This window comes from Heloderma suspectum, chromosome 13 (assembly GCF_057233095.1).
Source record: "Heloderma suspectum isolate Gila_16-S chromosome 13, 16-S_ref, whole genome shotgun sequence".
Classification (NCBI taxonomy): Eukaryota; Metazoa; Chordata; class Lepidosauria; order Squamata; family Helodermatidae; genus Heloderma; species Heloderma suspectum.
Window position 1 is genome coordinate 14674193 of NC_139470.1, and position 19601 is coordinate 14693793.

General features: G+C 43.0%; 1 protein-coding gene and 1 long non-coding RNA gene across 3 annotated transcripts in view; one reads left to right on the plus strand and one right to left on the minus strand.

Moving 5' to 3' along the window:
- Positions 1 to 8890, plus strand: part of FBRSL1 (fibrosin like 1) — a 965642-nt gene extending 956752 nt beyond the window's left edge. For both annotated transcript variants that reach the window (XM_084819250.1, XM_084819251.1), the window contains 3 exons: positions 660 to 743; positions 2852 to 3080; positions 4936 to 8890. In XM_084819250.1, the coding sequence (XP_084675376.1) occupies positions 660 to 743; positions 2852 to 3080; positions 4936 to 6172 (1550 nt within the window). In that variant the 3' untranslated portion in view covers positions 6173 to 8890. The remainder of the gene's footprint in view (positions 1 to 659; positions 744 to 2851; positions 3081 to 4935) is intronic.
- LOC146336068 (uncharacterized) overlaps positions 1 to 19601 on the minus strand; it is a 49698-nt gene that overhangs the window by 4938 nt on the left and 25159 nt on the right. The window lies entirely within an intron of this gene.

The window sequence follows — 19601 nt, forward strand, 5'->3', positions numbered from 1 at the left end:
ACATAGAAAGAAAATAGAAGATACAGGTAGAGAAAATAAGGAACACATGTCTTCCAGGGTGTGTGGTGTCACGCTAATGCAGCAGCCCTTTGTTATTCTATATGGGAACTTCTAGGTTTTGTCAATTCTTGCTTCATAGTTGGGGCCTATACAGTGTGACTTAGCCCACACTATCCAAAGCAGAGTGGTGAAAAGAGAGGATCAAAAGGCCATTTTATGCCCTCCTACAAATTATGCCCAGGCACCTCTTCCTGCCTGTTTGCCACCAATAAATAAATAACATAAAATGTTGGAAATCAGTTTGCAGCTTTTCATTTTGCTGTTGCAATTCCAGGTGGATTGGGTTTCAGCTCTGTAGCTGTGCCCGTCATTTCGGCTCTTTGGCTGTTAACTTTCAGCTTCCCTCTCTCTTGGCACGCACAGAGCTTAACTCCAGCACCTGTTTCATGGAGTAAGTGCTCAAATCCCTTCTCCATTTTTAACATGCTGGGAACGTTCTGTGCAAAGAACCTTGCAGTGAGAAGGATCAGCTTAAAGTCTGGCCTAATCCTACTTGGACTCAGACCATTAAAAAAAAAGAGGGGGAGGGGAGAAGGGGTGCATTTCATTCTCCAGCATTCTTGGCTAAATGCCAGCTAAAACCCTGTTTGCCTTTCCAGATCCATTTAGCAGGTCAAGCACCTTCAGCGGCCTTGGGAACTTAGGCAGCAATGCCTTTGGAGGATTAGGCAGTCATACTCTGAGTAAGTACTGGCTGGGTTACTGCAGACAAACCTCCTCTCTAGAGAAACCACATGCTCACATTGAAAGCAGCTGGTGGTAGTTTCTTTAAAACAAAGCAAAACTCTTATTTCCTAACCTCCATTCTCCTTTTTGAGAAGAAAAATTCAAAACACTGCACCTAAGTGTTCCAGGTCTCTGTGACAGGAGCTTTTCCATCATTTGTCCCCAACCCACCGGCAGCCGTGTTTCTGATACTTGTGCTCTCTTTCCAGAGAAAGCGGGCCCAATAAAATCTTAATCCCCTTTATCTTCTTTATTTATCTCAGGTCCACTTCTCACAGTGCTTGTGAAAGGCACGAGTGTGCTCTAGGGACTCTCAACAATATCGTAAGATCCCAGAAAAAGTTGATTTGGAGAAAAGGCATGCTAATTCTTACCCTGTACATGTCTTCTTTTCGAAGGCTTATGCAGACACAATGAGCCCCAATCCAATGGAGAAAACTAAGTGCAGAAACCAAAACTGCTAGAGCAAAATATTCCAATCTAGGAGCCAACACTGTACACAAGAAGTTCCTTGAATAGTACCCATCTTCTGTTTGGAGGCTAATCAAGACAACCGAATGGCTTCTGGATTGGACTTTTGAGTCCTATGAAATACACCGGCAGCATTCATTTGCATGCCTTTCCCTGTTTTTGATCACAGCCGAGGATTGGTGTCACGTAGTGACTTTTTGAAATCATCACACGAATACAAACACATGGAAATGTTACATTAGGATGGGTTATCCGTGTGCTTCTTCAAAGACAAACCTGGGCAGAATACTATAGCAATCAAAGGAATATAGGAAGCTGCCTTAGTCAGACCGTCTGGGACCTTTTGCATGCAAAGCATGTGCTTTACCACTGAACTTACAACCTTTCCATAGGATCTTCAAAATACGTGGCTAACTAATTCCAACATAACTTGTTGCTTGTATGTAATTACAGGATCCTTTGAAAAGAAGATAAAACTCACCACAAGTACTAATGACTGTATCAAGATCAGCATAGATAAAACTGGGCATAGCTATTTTAGTTCAAATCTTATATATTTATGGCTCCAACCACTGCTGTGTCTCCTTAATAGCAAACTCCTGTCTTCCAAAAGTAGCACGGAGTGGTAGTACTACGACACACAAAGGGGATTCAAGGGGATTCATTGAACTGGACCAAGCTTTCTGGGAAAAGAGCCTGCTGGATTGGGGCTTATTACACTTGAAAAAAACTCTCACAAAGAAAAACCTGCAAACTCCTTGAAAGAAAAGCTGGTGTGAGCAAAGAGATACTGTAACATGCATTGTCTCTGGGGCCGTGCACAAAAAAAATCACTGGAGAGGGTTGTTTTTTATGCAGTCAGAGACGCGCGGTGAAAAACTGGATTTTCAACAGCACTGTATCATCTTGTAGGCCTGGAAAGTTGCTACTTTTACAACTTTCATACACCACAGAACAACCATCTACCTCTCTATTCATTCTTGAGGTTGTTTTCAGTATTAAAAAGAGCACCCCATTAGGTAGCACTTTCCTTAAAGTAAACTACGTGCAGAACACCTGTGAGCTGCTGATGGGAGTTTTTGTAGGGAAGGAATATGGTTTGACTGGTGAGCTAATCAGAGTGCCAAGGAGAATTGCTACATTCAAGCTCAGTCAGTTGATCCCCTAATCAAATATTTCAATCACTGCTTTCCACTGCAGATGGCTGATCCTTTTTAACTAGCCGCATCCTCTTAGGTAATGTCAGTAGCAGTGGCAACAGTGCCAGTTTAGCCACTGACATAACAGCAGGGAGGCTGGGTGATTTAGGAGTTACCTCTCATCTTCAGAGCAAATGGCCTCATTACTTCCACAAAGTTATTCAGATTTAGCCTTTTTTCTGCAGAGGCTTTAAATGGCTGCTCTTCCATTCCACTGTTATCAGAACTATCCTGCTATTACTGTTTTTAAGTATCTTTTTTTTCCTCCAGCCTTGAAAGGATAACTGTGCTGGTAATTAGCACTTTTGCAGAACTTATTTGGGACAAAAAGTATTTTGTTCAAGGGGGGACATAGAAAACTAACCCCAGTCTTTCCCCTTTCCTCCTGGTCCTAGGTCACAATAGCATTTTTGCTCACAAAGAAGGACCCAACGTCCAGAGCTTCAACAACCCACATGAGCCATGGAACAGACTCCACCGGACGCCGCCATCCTTCCCGACGCCCCCTCAGTGGCCCAAGCCTGGTGATTCTGAACGAAGCTCCTCCGTGACAAATCACGACAGAGACCGAGAATCAGAGAAGAGGGATATTTCCTCAAGTAAAGATGACAGAGACAAGGAGAGGTAAGGGAGGTCATCTACTGCCGACAGGACCAAGGGTCCTCATGAAACTTAGACGTCACACTTAGAATGTACTAAGCAAATCTGCATCAGAAATCATTTGGCATAATTCAAGCCTGAATTCAAGCTAAGAATTTGGGATTGTATAGAAAAGAGTGGAGCATTATGGCCAGTTTACATGTCACAAACCACTGTGAATTGCCACAAGGTGAGCAGTTCATGAACAGCAATCTTGGTGATTAGGCAGTTCTCCAGTCCATTGCAAACATCTAAAAAGAAAAGCTGGGAGGTGGGAACATTATGAAAATGGCCTGATTTATGTGGTGAACTGCTGCATGTCAATAGTTGATCATGTGACGGCATAATTTGAAAATAGCCTCCACATGTTATGCCATAACATGCAAACTGGCCCTTAGAGGGGATGTAAAGGGATGTAAAAGCAAGAGGATTGGGGCAGAAAGAGCAAGAGGCAGGTGAGTACACTGCTGAAGCTGAACTCCTTGTGAAGGATATTGCTCTGTACGTAGTGGGCGGGGGGGTGGGGCGGATGATAGCCCCTGGGCTCGACTGCAAGGTTCTCCTGCCAAACATCATGCCCAAGGGCCTCACTTCTAGAGAGGTACTAAAGGGTTATGCTTACCTTTTGTGCTCCACTGTGCTGCCTATGAAGGGAGTAAGACAGGTATCCTTGGACCAAGCTCAGTGCCAGCCAGCAGGCTTCTCTGGAAAACATCTGGGCCACGTGGTGCCAGAATTTGTGTCCCCATGGCTGTGACACCTGGCCCACACATCCACCGCCCTTGCCTTCCTTTTGCGTCCGGTTGCCTCAGTAACTGGTACTAGCTCAGATGCTGTTCCTACATCACTGAGATTCTCTGCTGATACTATAGTCACCATTCTTCCCTAGGGGTTTGTTGAGTGTACTGTTGGCAGAGACCAGAAGCCCTTACATGGTTTCTGAGCCTTCATTAGCCATTGCCCTCTTAATTTATCATGTGGCCAAAATGTTTCAGTCAAGGGCTCTACAGTTCTGCTCTTTAGAATGCTAAATTCTGTAGCAGGAACCTGCTTGACAAGTGTTTGCAGCTTGGCAGTAATTGCATAGTCACCCAACATGTTAGATGTTTTTAATAGAATGCTGGTGGATTTCTGGACCTCCTTTATTCTGCAAAGTGTTGGGACAAGGGTTCCATGATTCCACAGGAAGAGAAGACTTTAAATTGATCTGTCCCCCCAAAAGGATTTTGTATAAATGTGCTCCAGACCTCCTAAGGTCATATTAGCAAAAAAGTAAGTGATGCTACTATGCCTCACTCCTTCCCAGAAGGAATCTAGGAAAACCTCCAAAAATTGCTTTCAGAAGAAACTATGTGTATTGGGGTTTTGTAGGTAATGTTCCTGTTCATTTACCATGTGCATCCTGTCCTGTTTGGGGCAATAGGATATTGATGGATTGCCAGCATGATCTTCCAGTGCCAGGATTAGTTGATTGGCTAGGAGACTATAGAAAGTGGAAGTGTCCGTAAGAGATAAGCTTTCTCTTACTCCTTCCTCTACTTAAGGGTGGCTAAGAGATTCCGGAGTTGCCTAGATGGACAACTAAAGATTAGTTCTATCTAAAGTTGCATATAAGATATTAACATATTTTATCATGTTAATACGGCTTAAAGCATTTGGCATTCATCGTCTCAGCTGGTGTAACAGAGTCGCATTTCTGTGTCTGTGCAACAAGCACTGGTAATTAAAAGGACTGGTGACATTTATTAAATAGCAACGGTATTACTAACAATGTGTAATGAGAACACAAAACTGCTATATGACATCAGCATACTCACAACAGAATTTATTTTTCCTCCAGGGATCTTCTGGATAAAAATAGACATTCAAACAGATCCTCACCGGCTTCAGCTCCAGTGACTCACCAGATCAGCAACCTCATTCGCAGCAACAGTCAGACCTCCAGCGATCCCACCAGGCAAGTTGGCCTCAGTGACAGAGAAAGATCTAAAGAACCAGAGAGAGAAATTCCTGACCGGCTGAGGGATCCTCCTCCAATTGTGGAGCATAAGATCAAAGAAAGCCGCTCCCCAGTGAAGGAATCACCAAGCCATGAAAAAAGATCCTCAGAGGATAACACGAAGCCAGTAATCCAGTCTGTATCTCCCTACAGCAAACCTGCACTGAGTGAGAGTTTAAAACTCAGCAATCTAATGAACAAGGACATTGAAAGAAAGCCAGAGCTTCCCACTGACCTTCAGAAGATTAAAAATGATATCAAGGTCAAAGAGGAGCGCAAGGAGGATGGTGATGTATTGGTTGTGAGCGCAGAACCTTCGCAGCATTCCAGAACTGTCGAGCACCCGCCACCACCTACTTTGCATGGATTACCATTGCCCCACACAATGGCAGCCACAATGCCCATCTCAATGGGCAGCGTCCATCAGATGAACAACATGAATGTCCTGGACCGTAGTAGAATGATGACCCCTCTAATGGGCATGAATCCATTGTCGGGAAGGGAGAGACTCCCCCATCCTGGGTTTTCCTGGGACCCAGTGAGGGACCCATTACGAGATGCCTATAGGAGCTTAGACTTGCACCGTCGGATGGATTTCCAGCTCCGAGCAGATCCCATCCATAGGTTCCCCACCACATCTGGGTTCTATGATCATGAGCGCTCTTACCGAGACAGAGAACCCCATGACTATAACCACGAGAATCTTCTTGAAGCACGGCGTGAGCAGGAGCGGCTCAGGCAAGCAGAGGAGAGGGAGAGGTTGCACTTACGGGAAGAACTTGAGCGTGCCAGGATGCATCACTTGCACTCATCCCCTATCGAAAGCCACCTGGCACATGTGCCGTCCTTCATGCCTCATCTCAGTGGGATGCATTATCCCAGACTCAGCCCCTCTGCTGCCATGCACAATGGAATCTTAAATAGGAACCCACCCACAGCCGCTTTGAGTGCCCCGCCCCCTTTGGTACCAGCCAGTAGTACAAGACCTTCCTCCCCCCGCCGGACTACTCCACTCACAAACTCAGAGTCAAGAGACTATTCTCCTTCTAGGAACCCCAAAGAAGTAGAGGCACGATAGTCCCTAACCAACAAACAGGATGAATTTTAAAACTTGCCTGTAAATATAGGAGAAGGGGAGATCTTTTAAAAATGCACTGCTGTAAACTTTTTTAAAACTGTAAAATTTGTAGAAATTAAGCACAGTTCCATAAATAATTTGGGGCGGGGGGAGGGAGGGTGACAGGTTACAAACCTTCCAACCAGATGGTTGCTGAAAATGGAAATTTAATATATAGGTCTTGATTATTTTTATTTTTGCTTTTGCTTCTGTGCTGAGTTAAAATATTACCAAGTTTGTACATTTTTTCCCAAATGTGAGAAACATTTTTAATGAATTTGTATTTTTTTTTAATTTTGTGCTCTTTATTCACATAAAAAGGCTTTTGTTTTTAGTTCAAATTTAATGGCCTCAGATCCTTAAGTAAAAACAAAATACATACCCAGGGTTTCTTAAAGTATTATTTATGGAAATACTGTAGTTTCGTACAGTCCACTGTGAGGTTCCCGAATTGAGGCCACTCATTTCTCTTGGTACTTTGGAACTGAAGTTATAGATATATATTAAAAATAATAATAATAATAATAATGTACAAAAACTGTTTGTTTTTTGCCTTATATTATGGAGAAATGAGAATTTTTTTGACTTCTTGTTTTAAACAACAACAAAAGAAAACAATATGTAAATATTCTGTTAATATAAATGTACACCAATACTGAATTCTTAACATAGGTAGACTTTATAAAAAATGGTTTCTAGAACCACGCTCTGGTTATTTGTTAACATTATTCTAACTCATTCTTGTCACTGTCTGGAAAAGAAACCCCTGGTACACACACAACCCCCCCCACCCCCAAACTAATAGTGGCGTATAACCTTCAACTATGCAAAAGAACTTGGAGGCGGGGACAGGGAAGGAAAGCATTTGCAAAAGGAAAGCATTTACAAAACACCCCCCCAAAAAAACCCCACCCCTCAGCATCCAACTAATATACAGCTTTGTAGAAACAATGGCAATATTACATGGAAATTTAAGTTCCACCCCACCCACCCAAAATAAACCCCCCATGGTGGGGTTATATTTTTTTTCAGTTTCAATTTTATCTGTATAATACAAGGGATATTCAATAAGGAAAAGCCCCATATTAGTTATTATTGAGGCTTGTACAACCCGGATGAAACTGACACAGTAATAAGCAACAGATCCCCTCTCTTTTTTCTCACTCCCCCCACTTTTTTCTCCATTGTGGCCAGGCACATCGGCAAGCAAAGACCATCTCCTGTAGTTCCCTTGTGTTCACTGTGCAGTCTTCTTATTGGAATTGGTATACAAGAATGTTAGGAGTGCAAAAACAAATGTCAAATGGTTAATTTAAGAAACTGATATGTTCTTTGTAGTTTGCAATAACCTATTCAAATGTTTGTTTTAGTGCGAGTTCTGCCTTGAAGTTTGGGTTTTTGGCATCATTTTAAGTTTGACTTCCAGTTTTACTTTTCATATGTGAATTTTGCTGTGCCTCAGTCAAACAGAGTGCATGCAGGGTCCCTTTTAAAAAGCTACAATACCTTGAATTGGTTGTTTGGCAGGGAAAATGGAACGTGGGGTGGGAGGGAGTTCAGTCCCCAGCCCTAGAACAACGGTCAGGAATTTAGCTTTTTAAAAAGGGCTTTGCACACACCAGGATCGGAGAGGGGAATTGCACGTGCAGCATCTAGTTGCACATGTAATAACCCACCCTGTTAGGGATATACAAGCAGAAGCCTTCTCCTGCATCGCCTAGTGCACTTAGCTTGATGGTGACAGCCATGTTTTTACTGTACCCGCCTCCCCCCCCCCTTTCTTTTTTTGTCCTCCGGTATTCATGTTTTTATATTATTCTGAGTTTCTGTTTTCCGGTTAACTCAGACATCTGCTGATATTTTCTTTCCTTGACTTTCTGTATTTCCTCCCCTCCCCCGTCCCTCCATTCTTTCTCCCTGCATTCCCTGTAATTTTAAACATTTGGTTTCTTTGTAGATCATTGAAGATAAATACAACATTGATTTTGGATGAAAAAGGTAGTTAAGTGTTTGTGTGTCAGACCTAGTCAGAGCGACTGCCGGGAGGGAGAGGGAGAGTAAATGGTTTATTGATGAACGTGCTCAGCCTATTAACGCCGGTAGACCTTTGGCAAATTTGGATCATTAAAGAGTCGTGCAGCTCAGCTGGGAGTTTTCTGTTTTCTGCATGCAGCTTGCCTGGTCCAAGGCAGCTCTTGGCCCACATAGGCAGCAGTTGCCTATGTTACTGTGAGAGTCGTGGAAGCTGGGCCTAGTTCAAAGTGCTACACCCATATCAGGCTGCATAGAGATTTAATGGGGTGGGGAGGCAGAAAACCATGCAATTTCTTTGTATTATTGCCTCATGGCTGTAGTAACTCCCTTCTTCCTCTTCCCTCCCTTCCTCCCAAGACAAGCACAAGGTTCTGATCAGGGACAGGTTTGCTAGAGAGCAAGTCTGAATTGGGGAGAGACGATGCCACCCACCCAGAAATGCCTGTTCCGTTGCCAGAAACAACTACATCCCCAGACTCTTATTATGCAACCTGGAGGCTGAGCAAGCCAAGTAATGGAGCCAGAGTTGGCATAAGAACCTTCGGTTGCTGACCCTCTACTATCTGGCATGAAAGAACAGCCTCATCTATTATACAGTTTTGTCCAAATAGCTCAGTTCTTCAAATTGGTGTGGGGTGGCTTAATTTATTTATCCTGCAATTCCATACATTTGTCTAGTTCTGTGAAAAAGGAACTTTAGGAGGGGCCAAGAGGAGGAGTCTAAATAACATCAAACAGTTGTGAACTAACCCACATCATACTCATCCACCTTTTCTACAATTTGTAGCAAAGGTATTTGCATTATTACCCTTTGTAAAGAGTGAGGTGAATTCACAGTACAGGGTCCTCTCAGTAGAGAATTTTTGCAGGCCAAGCCATTCTCCACCCACAGTCTGCTCCATTTTTACCTGGGAAATCCTGAAGGAAATCAGAACTTCAAAGGCCATTGCCCCTACTGAGTTCACAACCCTGTAAAGCTGCCACGATCAATATTTTATCAGAAATATGCTGTTTCTAGTAACACACTGTATTACAAGGAAGAGAGGGCTTGGGTGGTGGTAGGGGGGGACGTGGTGGAAATGACAAGATGAAATTACAGACTTCCATTTCAGAACATAATGGAAAATCCAAACAGTGGTTTGAGGCCTTAACTGATGGAACAGAGTGGGGAGGGGGAGAAGAGAGCAGGAAGGAAAGTATTTTTAAAAAATCCCATCAAAGCCACATACAGCTTAAGAAAGGGGGCTACCTTTTGTTACTTCTGGCACCTGCTGTTGAAAGAGCACTTAAAAGTAATCTGTGCAGACTGGCTGAAACATCCTTTGCATGCGTTTGCAAAGCTGAATGCAAGGTCGCCCTGCAAGAGACTTCTCAACATGATGGTATTGTCCCTTTTGCTGTACTATTAACTAGAACATATCGAACCTGGGATGCATACAGCTGAGGCCCACTGGAAGTGTGTGTGTGTGGGGGGGGGAGAGAGGTGTAAGAGTCACATTTTGATGGTAAGCCAAGGCAAATCCTCCCAAAAACTTTACAGGCCTTTGATCTGAGCCTCTCTAGGCACTTGTGAAATGGGACACTAATGCATTCACATCACCCCATCTTGGTAATGATTTCCTTGCTTCTCTCCAGTTGCATTAAGGTTGCCATCTGGCTAGAGTTTTACTGGCCAGCCTGGTGTTTCAACAGCTGGGATCAACTACTGGTTCCAAGCGTTGAAGCCAGTTAGCTGAGTCAGTCTCTTTGCCGCCCTGCCCCCCACCCCCCGGCACTGTGACAGCACTGGATCTGGGTGTTCCTTCCTTCCTTCCTTCCTTCCTTCCTTCCTTCCTTCCTTCCTTCGCCAAACATAATCAGCACTGAGACAGCGCTTCCCCAACTGGATACTGCCACCAAGTATGAGTCCTCAGCAGGGTTGGGGACCACGGCTTTCCAGCTAAAAGTGGTAATCTTGAATAGCCCCTTTACTAGACAATAGAACAAAGTTAGGAGGTATTGGTAGTTTACTAGACAGTAGAACAATGTTACACAGCGGGAAGGAGCATTTTCTCCTCTCCCCCCACCTTACCACACACAAACTATCAAGGGCCATATATTCCCTTTTTTGTTCTCACTTTGCTGGCTGAAACATTTGATCCTTCAGAACACTTGCCGGAGATGACAGGGAAGGATTGGCTTTTCCCCAGCTGCCCTCGGGAACTCTATTACCATGGTGGTGAGCAACCGGCATCCTGACAAGTGTCACAAGGATTATGAGTCCAGCAAGACGCAGCTGGAGTAGCAGCTTCTAAAGAACATGCTCCCAGCTTTGCTGTCAACACCCTGGCTTTATATATATAATTCTTTTTTCAAGCCAAGACAAGGAACAGTCACTAGAGGCAACGGCCAACAAAAATCCCACAGTGCTCATTATTCGGGGAGGGGGAAAATAATGGAGATATGTGAGTTTGGGGAAGGCAGTTGTACTCCATATTTCATATCAGCCTAATGCATTTTATTACAGGCGTGTGTTAACTAGGAATGGACAACTCTGTCCATTTCAGTTTCATTTTTTTCCAATTCTACCCCATTTGCACATCAGTTCTTGACTTTAAAAAAAAGCCTGCATAAACATTGTTTACATTTTTGTGCACATTGCGAATACATGCATTTTTTTTTATAAATTTTCCTTTATAAATCGTTTTGTATGTTTTTTCACAAATATACACATTTTTGTGTATACTTTCCCCTAACGTACACATGTTTAAATGAATTTTTTGTTTGTAGAATTGCATTGCAAAATTCTGAGACTTGCTAATGTGAAGGATAACTCTGTTTTCATACTGTGACTTGGGAAGTGCACATTTGGTAAGTTTGCATCTAAATGCAAACTGATTGAAAAACTTCCCCATACCAAATGTTACCTAGATGTTGAGTGCCAGACTTGGGCAACTGTGTTTTACAAGTGGAGTAGAGAGGAGCCACAGAGGAGGAAATCTACATGGCACCTAGGCAGGAGTGAAGCAACAAGCTTGGAGCCTCAGAGCAGAGGAAATGTGGGGTACAACTGTAACTAATAAATTAGAGCTGAGCTACCACTGCAGATAAATCTTGTGGTTCAGAGGTCTGGAACTATACCACTTCAGAGAGCAGACTGGAGGTGCACATTTGAGCGCTCCCCCATATGAAAGGCTCCCAGCATTGAATGGAACTGCCCTATCAGGGAGAAGGTATACTCCAGAAACCTCTCTCTTGGGAGAGAGATTCTCTCATGGGCATGGAGATTCTGATGTGGGGAAACATGTAATACCCCACTCACAGTCTCAAATGGTGCAGTCTTGGGAACTCTGTACCACATGATTTATCTGCATGTGTAGACTGGCCATTGACCAACGGACAGAGGGAAACATGAACCCAAGCTTCTCAAATCCATATCCAACCATCTGCTCCTAGATCACTCTGTCAAGCATATGACTTGCCACACATACAAAAGAATTATACCCACCTCACCTGACAGACCACCATTCTGCTAGTCTCACCAAAGACGGGCCGGCACCTCTGCACTCCAGCTAACGAACTGGCTTAATTGGCTGCCAAAACTAACAAAACTAAAGTTTATGATCCTGTGGTCTCATTTACAATGGAATAACACAGCAATTGTTTATTCTACAAGATATTTGAGAGAGCCGAGAGAGAAAGTTATGGTCATCGTATAATATACATCGTATAACATACAATAAAGAAAATTACTTTAATGGGAAAAACACTGATGGGCCTTTTGGCCCATTAACTCGCACCACTGTTTCAGCCTACCCAGCTGTCAGCTCAGCAGGGTGCCCCTCTTAAGACTGGCTCTGTAGACACAGTGGTTTCAGAATATGGCACCATGTGGAAGGAAGAAGAAAGAAATAACCAATATTGTAATAGTAACATAGCACCTTATGAACTGTGACAATTTTGATGTGACAATCAAGAAACATGGCTAAGTACCTTGGAACCAATCTAATTCAGCAATTACCACCTCTTGTGGCTACTGCAATCTCCTGGATCCACCAACAGCATCTTAATGATACCATCACCCTGAATGTACCATAAGCAAAGGTAGAGACTGTCCCACAGCTGTGCAAGTCTCTTCAGTTGGGAGAACCCGTAAAGTCTCCGGTTTGCACAATCACCATGGGTTAAACAAGCCATGGTGGCTTGTTTAAGCTGCAGTGCGTGCCGGATGCCATTTGCCTAATCGCCTGCCCAGGCGCAGCTTGTCACGTTATCCAAACCTGGGCGGGATGGCTTCTTGGAGGGGAAAACTCTCAACCCATGAGCTGTTGTTGGGTTATTTGAGGGTTGTTTCCCCATCCAACAAGCCATGTTGCCTTGGTTCTGATGACACAACAAGCAGTGCACAGGCAGGTGATTAGGCAAATGGCACCCAGCATGCGCCACGGCTTAAACAAGCAACCGTGGCTTGGTTAAACTGCAGTGGTTGTGCAAACCAGGTCCTACAGTCCTCTGCAAGGGTTGTATAGCTGGCATTATAGGCAACAAGGTGGGAGGGTTGGAAATACAAGAAAACTGCACATTGTGCACAAAAAGGAATTTGCACTGGTAAGATGCTTGTGCAGCCTCACCTCCCACACATTCTTTCTTGAACATTACACTGGGAAGCATGATAAGAGGAAACGAGACTCACAGGTTCATCATGACATTATTTCCCCCAGCCTTCCTCCCACTTACTCCAGCTCATAGAGAGAGATAAATTTTTCAAGCCTCTCCCCCCCCCCCCCCGTTTGGAAAGCTGTGCTGGTGTTTCTGCAGATTGTTAGAGACTGCTAGAACAGACTCGGCAGCTGTCTGAAGTCCCTCATCAGATGTTTCCCTTCATTCCTCTGTTTTAAAATGTAACATTATCACACTTTTTAACAAATGAAAACACTTCAGTGCAAGTGTTCTGGAGGATGTTCAGAGGTCATCTCCCAGAGCAGTAAACTCATTAGTCTTGTCTTTTGTGAGAGAAGAAAGATTCCGCTGTTCCCCTCCCCTTTCAGCCCCTCTTCTCCCCTAATTAAAATCAAAGTATTTCCTAGCCAAAAAGTCAATCCTGCATTCATCCATCTCCATTCTTTTTCTGTTTGGATAAACCATGACCCAGTACACTGAGGGTGTAATGTACACAAACTATAAACTCTTTAATGGCCATACAGTGTGTTACGACCAGCTAGGCAGACTCTAAAGAGTAGCCCTTTTGGCAGCGTTTGTGCATCTGATTCAGACTCATCTGTCATAAGCCATTAGATATTTAAAATCATTTGATTACTCATACAGTAAAAGAACTGGGAAAGGGAACACCAGGAGTTTAGGAAAGCCTCATGGGGTCCATTCACATGGCCATTTCTAGGTGGCAGGAGTGAACATACAGCACTTTTTTTGTCCCCAAGCACATGGTGATCAGGATAAGTGATGTTCCCAGTTCCCCAGCCTTTAAAAAAAAAAATACAACACTGTTCAGTGTCATTTCCAAAGCTTTGTGGTGGCTTGGTAAAACTAAAATCTCTAGTCACCTTAACAAATAGCTGAGCGACTTGACCCTCTGGCACTGAAAGAATGATTCTGTGTTTGTAAAATTAGAGCTCAGCAGCACCATCAGCAAAACCACACAGCACTGGTTCTTCCTCAACTGCACAACCACTGTGCTTGAATTCTTGCCCCATATTAAAAGAAAAACTTCCTGCACGCCAAAGGCTAGCATATCAACAAGACGCATTCTAGTTTAGGCTTTTTCATGGCATGCTAGATGACTAGCTGCAAGAACTAGCACCTTTAAACTGCTTAGAGATTTTCCTATATTAAGTGGTATACAAGGAAAAAGGAAAAAAAAAACCTGCACCATGCAATTCTGTTGACCATATATACTTCAGCATGAAGCTATACTGCACTACCCTGTAGGTCTAGTGAGAAGAGCTGTACATTTTTATTTGCTATCTCTTTCAAAGTATAAAGCCTGTTGCTTCCCTATTTCTTTTAAGGTATTTCTAACCTGCCTTTCGATTTTAAACATTCGCAAGAAACTTCCATTACTTTTTTTTAAAGCAAAACACATCACAAATACCATTAAAAGCAAAACAAAAAATTATAACCAGCAGCATAAAACAAAATAAAAATAATCAAAAGCAGCAATAAAGACATCAACATGAACAAAGATTGTGCATATAAAAACGTGTTCATCTCATGTCACATCAACATGTGATGTGAAAAACGGGTGTTACAAGCCCACTGCCCCACCAAGCCAAACTCACCTGCAGAGGCTGGCACATCAGGAGGTGGAGCCTTCCATAGTCTACAGAACACATGTTTGCCTATGATGCACATTTATTGCATGTGCTTTCAGAGCCCCTTGCCAAGCAATTAAGCAATATCAACCACACATGATCCACACTACAACCTGTGACGCAGAGCAGAAAGCAGGAAAATGGCCTACATTCAGAGAACATACTTCAAGAAAGTGAGCCAAGCCCATGAATTGAAGGTAAAGTTACTCATTATATGCCTTATAAATGTGTGGTTTATTTATTTTATTTATTGCATTTATACCCCGCCTTTTTTCCTCTTGCAAGGAACCCAAGGCGGCTTACATTATCCTCCTCCTCTCCATTTTATCCTCACAACAACAACCCTGTGAGGTGGGTTGGGCTGAGAGTGTGTGACTGGCCCAAAGTCACCCAGTGAGCTTCCATGGCCGAGCGGGGACTAGAACCCGGATCTCCCAAATCCCAGTCCCATTTCAGAGATGGTGAATGTAATCCTGAAAGAAGACAAGATGCAGCCCTCGCTCTATTTCTCCCTCTCATGCAAACAAAACAGGCTCATACATCACACATAACACGCATTCTTTCTCTTGCCCTCATCATGCCCTGCTTGCAAGGGTCCCAGAGACCTTCGGTTGGCCATGGTTTCAACCTCTATATTTTTAACTTTTGTATATTTCTATTTATACTTCTATTTATAGGTTTTAACTGTACAAGTTTTAATGCTGTAAAGCCGCCTTGTGTCCCAGTATTGGGAAAAAGGCGGGATGGTGATGACGATGGTTATAATACCAAGTGCTGGACTTAAGATGGAGATAAGTGAGTTGCCCAAGGCTCTTTCTGTTTTGGTATTATGGTAGGGTGACTAATACATTTGGATGATAATGACAATGACTTGACCAAGACCGTGAACGTGAACATAATACAAAGTAGACATATGCCCCAGAACATCAAGCATTCTTTTGATCCCACATTTGCTAAAACACCCAATTCATGGAAGGCAAGAGGGGCCTTTAATATAATTTCCTACCCAGATCATCCTTACATCAATTCCTGTTCAATTATCCTTCAACACATTAAAGCCCCCTCTGCACCCCAGAGAAAAATCCCAGTCTTTTTTAATCTTACTTCCTGGCCAGCCAATGATCCTCTCTTCACCTCACCTCCCACTTAAAGAGGCAAGATTCAACCAAAGGCAACACCTCAGAAAGGGCAGCTGCTGTACAATCAGCAACCACTTATCACTGCTCCAAGAGTCAGTCTAGTTGGCTTCTCTCCACCATGACTCCCTACCCAATTGTGCTTCAGATGCCTATCTGGCACTCTGCCTTCCTCTATCGGGGCAGACAAGAGAAAATCCTGAACCAGTGGGCTAACATCTGGACCAGCTCAGATGAAGTCTCAAAATAATATTTCAAAACATTTTTATGGGAGGGGAACTCGAAGTGTGCATGCACATTGATTTTAAGAGTGGGTGGTTGGGTTTTGTTTGTTTGGGGGTGTTTGGGGGTTGTTTCCCTTTTAAAAACATACAAACCCAACACCACACAGAGCAACTAGAATGACAAGCCGCAAGTGCTGTGAAATGCACATGTAAAAAAAAAAAAGGCACAACATTTCTCTTCTTTAAAAAGTTGTTTTCCCTGCTAATTTCTAAGCTGGAAAGCTAGGTTTTACTGACTGTTGCTATTTGAACACAGCTGAGAAGCATTCATTACTAGTGAAAAATTAAAACTTTTTGTTACGGACTGGGAGGGGAGATTACTTTTCCTCCTGGTGGACCCCTTACTTACAAGGGCTCTCCCCAAACAGGAACTACTGATAGGCTGCCACCAGCCAGGATGAACCTCCTGACGCACACTAGTCTGTCCAGCTGCTTGGGGAGTTTCTGAGCACTTCTGCCAAGGACCCTTCCCTAGGAAAAAATAAAAGGAACATGCTTTGGATTTTCCACCCAAAGCCCAGAACTTAACACAATCCTGTAAACATCCTGAGAACACAAGTGGGAGCTTTGTAACCATGTGGACCTTTGTGTGGGTAAGAGTTTTTAATGATTTACCAGAGAGTAGCCATGTTAGTCTACTGCAGCAAAAACAACAAAAAGTTGTAGCACCATAAAGACTAACAATTTTTTTCTGGCATAAGCTTTCGAGGACTATAGTCCTACAGGCCATGAAAGGCTACGCCAGAATAAATGTGTTAGTCTTTAAGATGCCACAGGACTTTTTTTTTTTTTTTACTGATAATTCCCTATTAAAACAATGCAGCCAAAGGTCCAAATACAAAAAAGGAATATATTTGGGGGAAACTGGGTGGGAAACAAGGGAAGGTGACAATCACTCACACAGAGAGAATTCCAAATAAAATCAATAAAGGTGCAATCCTATGTATGTTTAGACATAAAAAAAAGTCCTAGAACTCTGGCTGGCTGTGGCACACTGAGAGTTATGGGCTTTTTCTCTGTCTAAACATGCACAGAATTGCACCCTAAGTCAATTTAACTTAGCTAGTTAAATGTAACCTACTTAATTACAGTCTTAGGTTCTAAAGCATATTGAGAGTTCATTGCAGAGAGGATGTTCTGAGAGAGAACATCTTGGCCTCCAGTTGGATGATATTGGGAAACCTACTAAGGAGTGACTATTACTTATGGGAATCTACGTTCAGTAAAAGCCAGCCCTTTACTGGAGAATGAATCTTGTTTTGTTCAATCATGCTATAGCCTCCATTTCCGAGGTCAGTGGTCTAGCCAGCAAATCAGAAAATTACTTAGTGGCTGGACCCACCTTCTTAATGAATCTAACTTATATCTCAAAAGACCCAGCTGGTTCGAGCCAGTTAGCTTATTCTTAAAAATGAACTTAAGATTTTTGATACGTATTGGAGAATAAAAAGGTCAGATAAGTATACTTAGACACCCCAGCATGGTGCCAACTTGTCAGATGCTCTAGGGGGCACTGTTGAGCTACATCAGAGTATAGGGGTTGTCACGCCTTTCTACCAAACAGATGGCCAACAATTTCTTTAATGAACTTATCAGACAAAAATCCAGTTCAAAATGTTGAGTGAACAAACAAAATCAAACTTTAATTGTGCATAAATGGCATTAGAAATCTGAATAAGCATAACTTGATCCCTGTTCAGGGATAAAAGGTGGACATAAATAAAAGCATACTTGAGATTATGTTGCAGCATGATTAGTCAGTGGTGTCTTGTTCTGCCTATCTTCTAAAATAGTTTAAAGATGTTTTCCCTTAGAGGATATTTATTAATAACTATTTTAAATTTCAAACTAAGGGAAACAGTTAACTTGCCAGTTAAATTTGCTGACATTTTGGGACAACAGTCATCAAGGTAGGCATCAGGCAAGCCTCCCTATGGAGAGTATTTTACAACAAGGGAATCACCACCAAGAAGGCCCTTTCCCTGGTCATAATCCGTTAAATCTGCGACAGTGAAGGCACCTGAAGCATGGCCTCTAAAGATTACTGCAACATGCGAGTGGTCCTGTATGGAGAAAACTGATCCATCCCAAGATCCTTGAAGAGATCTCTAAAAGATCTCCATGCCACCATGTAATGCAGGAAACTTATCCCGATATCCGTGAGGGGTTGGAATGCATCATCTCCCGGATTAATTCTGTTCTTATAATGAGGAGAAGGCTTATGTGCTCTGGGTAGGTACTGAAAGCTTTGTTTACAATCCAACTGTTGCTCTCCAGATACAAGCTATCACCACTCCCTTACTAAGCCTGCCTGGAGGTTGCCCAAAAAAGCAAGAGGAAGAAACTTGGAGGCCTGCTTTGAACACATAAAAAGGGCTTATCTTATCCGGAATAGCCAGTACAGGATAAGCAGGTCTTATCTTATCACTGCCTATATTGATGTCAAGGTTTAAAAGAGCTTGGGGTTGTTATGCTACATGGAGCAGAACTCCTACGCTGATAAACACTGATAAAGCGGCCCTGCTCAGCTCTAAACAGCATCTTCCTTCTCCCTGAGATAGACACAACAGAAGGAGTCAGAACTGTTTATCCTGGCACTGTGAAATTCTACTAGATTTTTAGATATATATATATATTTTCCTTCAGGGTTGCATTTATGGAGCACAGGAGCCAATTTTCTTCATATATTCAGGCTGCTGCAGCTTTAAACAAAACCTGACTTTGAATTTACTTGTCAAGGAGTGTTAAATGTGGAAAAGGGACATCAAATTGTGCATGAATTCTGCAACCTAAATCAGTGAAGTGTACTGACTGCTTTGCCATGTAAATGGCGAAAGAAAAAAAGATCTCAGAATCTGACTCTTGTATCTTGGCCCAAAACTTGACATCACATTTATTGTTTGCCCCACTCTGTGTGCGTCTTTGCCATGTAAATGCAAAGTCAAATTACACTCGCTGCTTGCTATGACACAGAGTTATACAGAGGCTTGGAGAGCTGTGCCTTGACCAGCATACGCAGGAGAATGTGGTGGAAACAAGTTTGTAGTCCTAAATCTTGCAATACTGCTGTATGTAGATTGCCCATGTTGTCCAGCCACACATGGGAAGTGAGGTTCTGCTGCTGCTTACACGGTTTTGAGTCCAAAATTCCGTCTACTTTTTCCACTAGGAGCAGGTCTTTTATAAAGTTAATAGGTTTTAATTGCCTATTCAAGACCAAACCACCTCAAAATACTTCGCATTACAACAGGGAGCAATGTATTATTGCTGGGAAAATTCATTCCTCACCCCCACCCCCCAGCTACTGTGAGTATTGCAGCTAGGGAATTCTGAGCAGGGAGGGGAACTAGGAGATAAAGTCAGTGCCCTGCTAATAAAAAAAATGCAGGTGCTACATCCATGTGAGCCCTGGGTCCACTACACCACTGCCACTATGTGCCTGAGAAGCTAGTTCAGTCACCTTCCCCTCATCAAAGGACCTGGAACAAGGGTGCTTGTTTGGAGCAGGAATTGTTCTTGACGAGCAACTGCGGCTCCAATTGCTGTTAAAAATAGCAATTCCCCCACAATGGGAACTCTTGCAGAAGCATCGTCATTTGGCTGCTCAGGGAGAACAAGATTGCCTCCA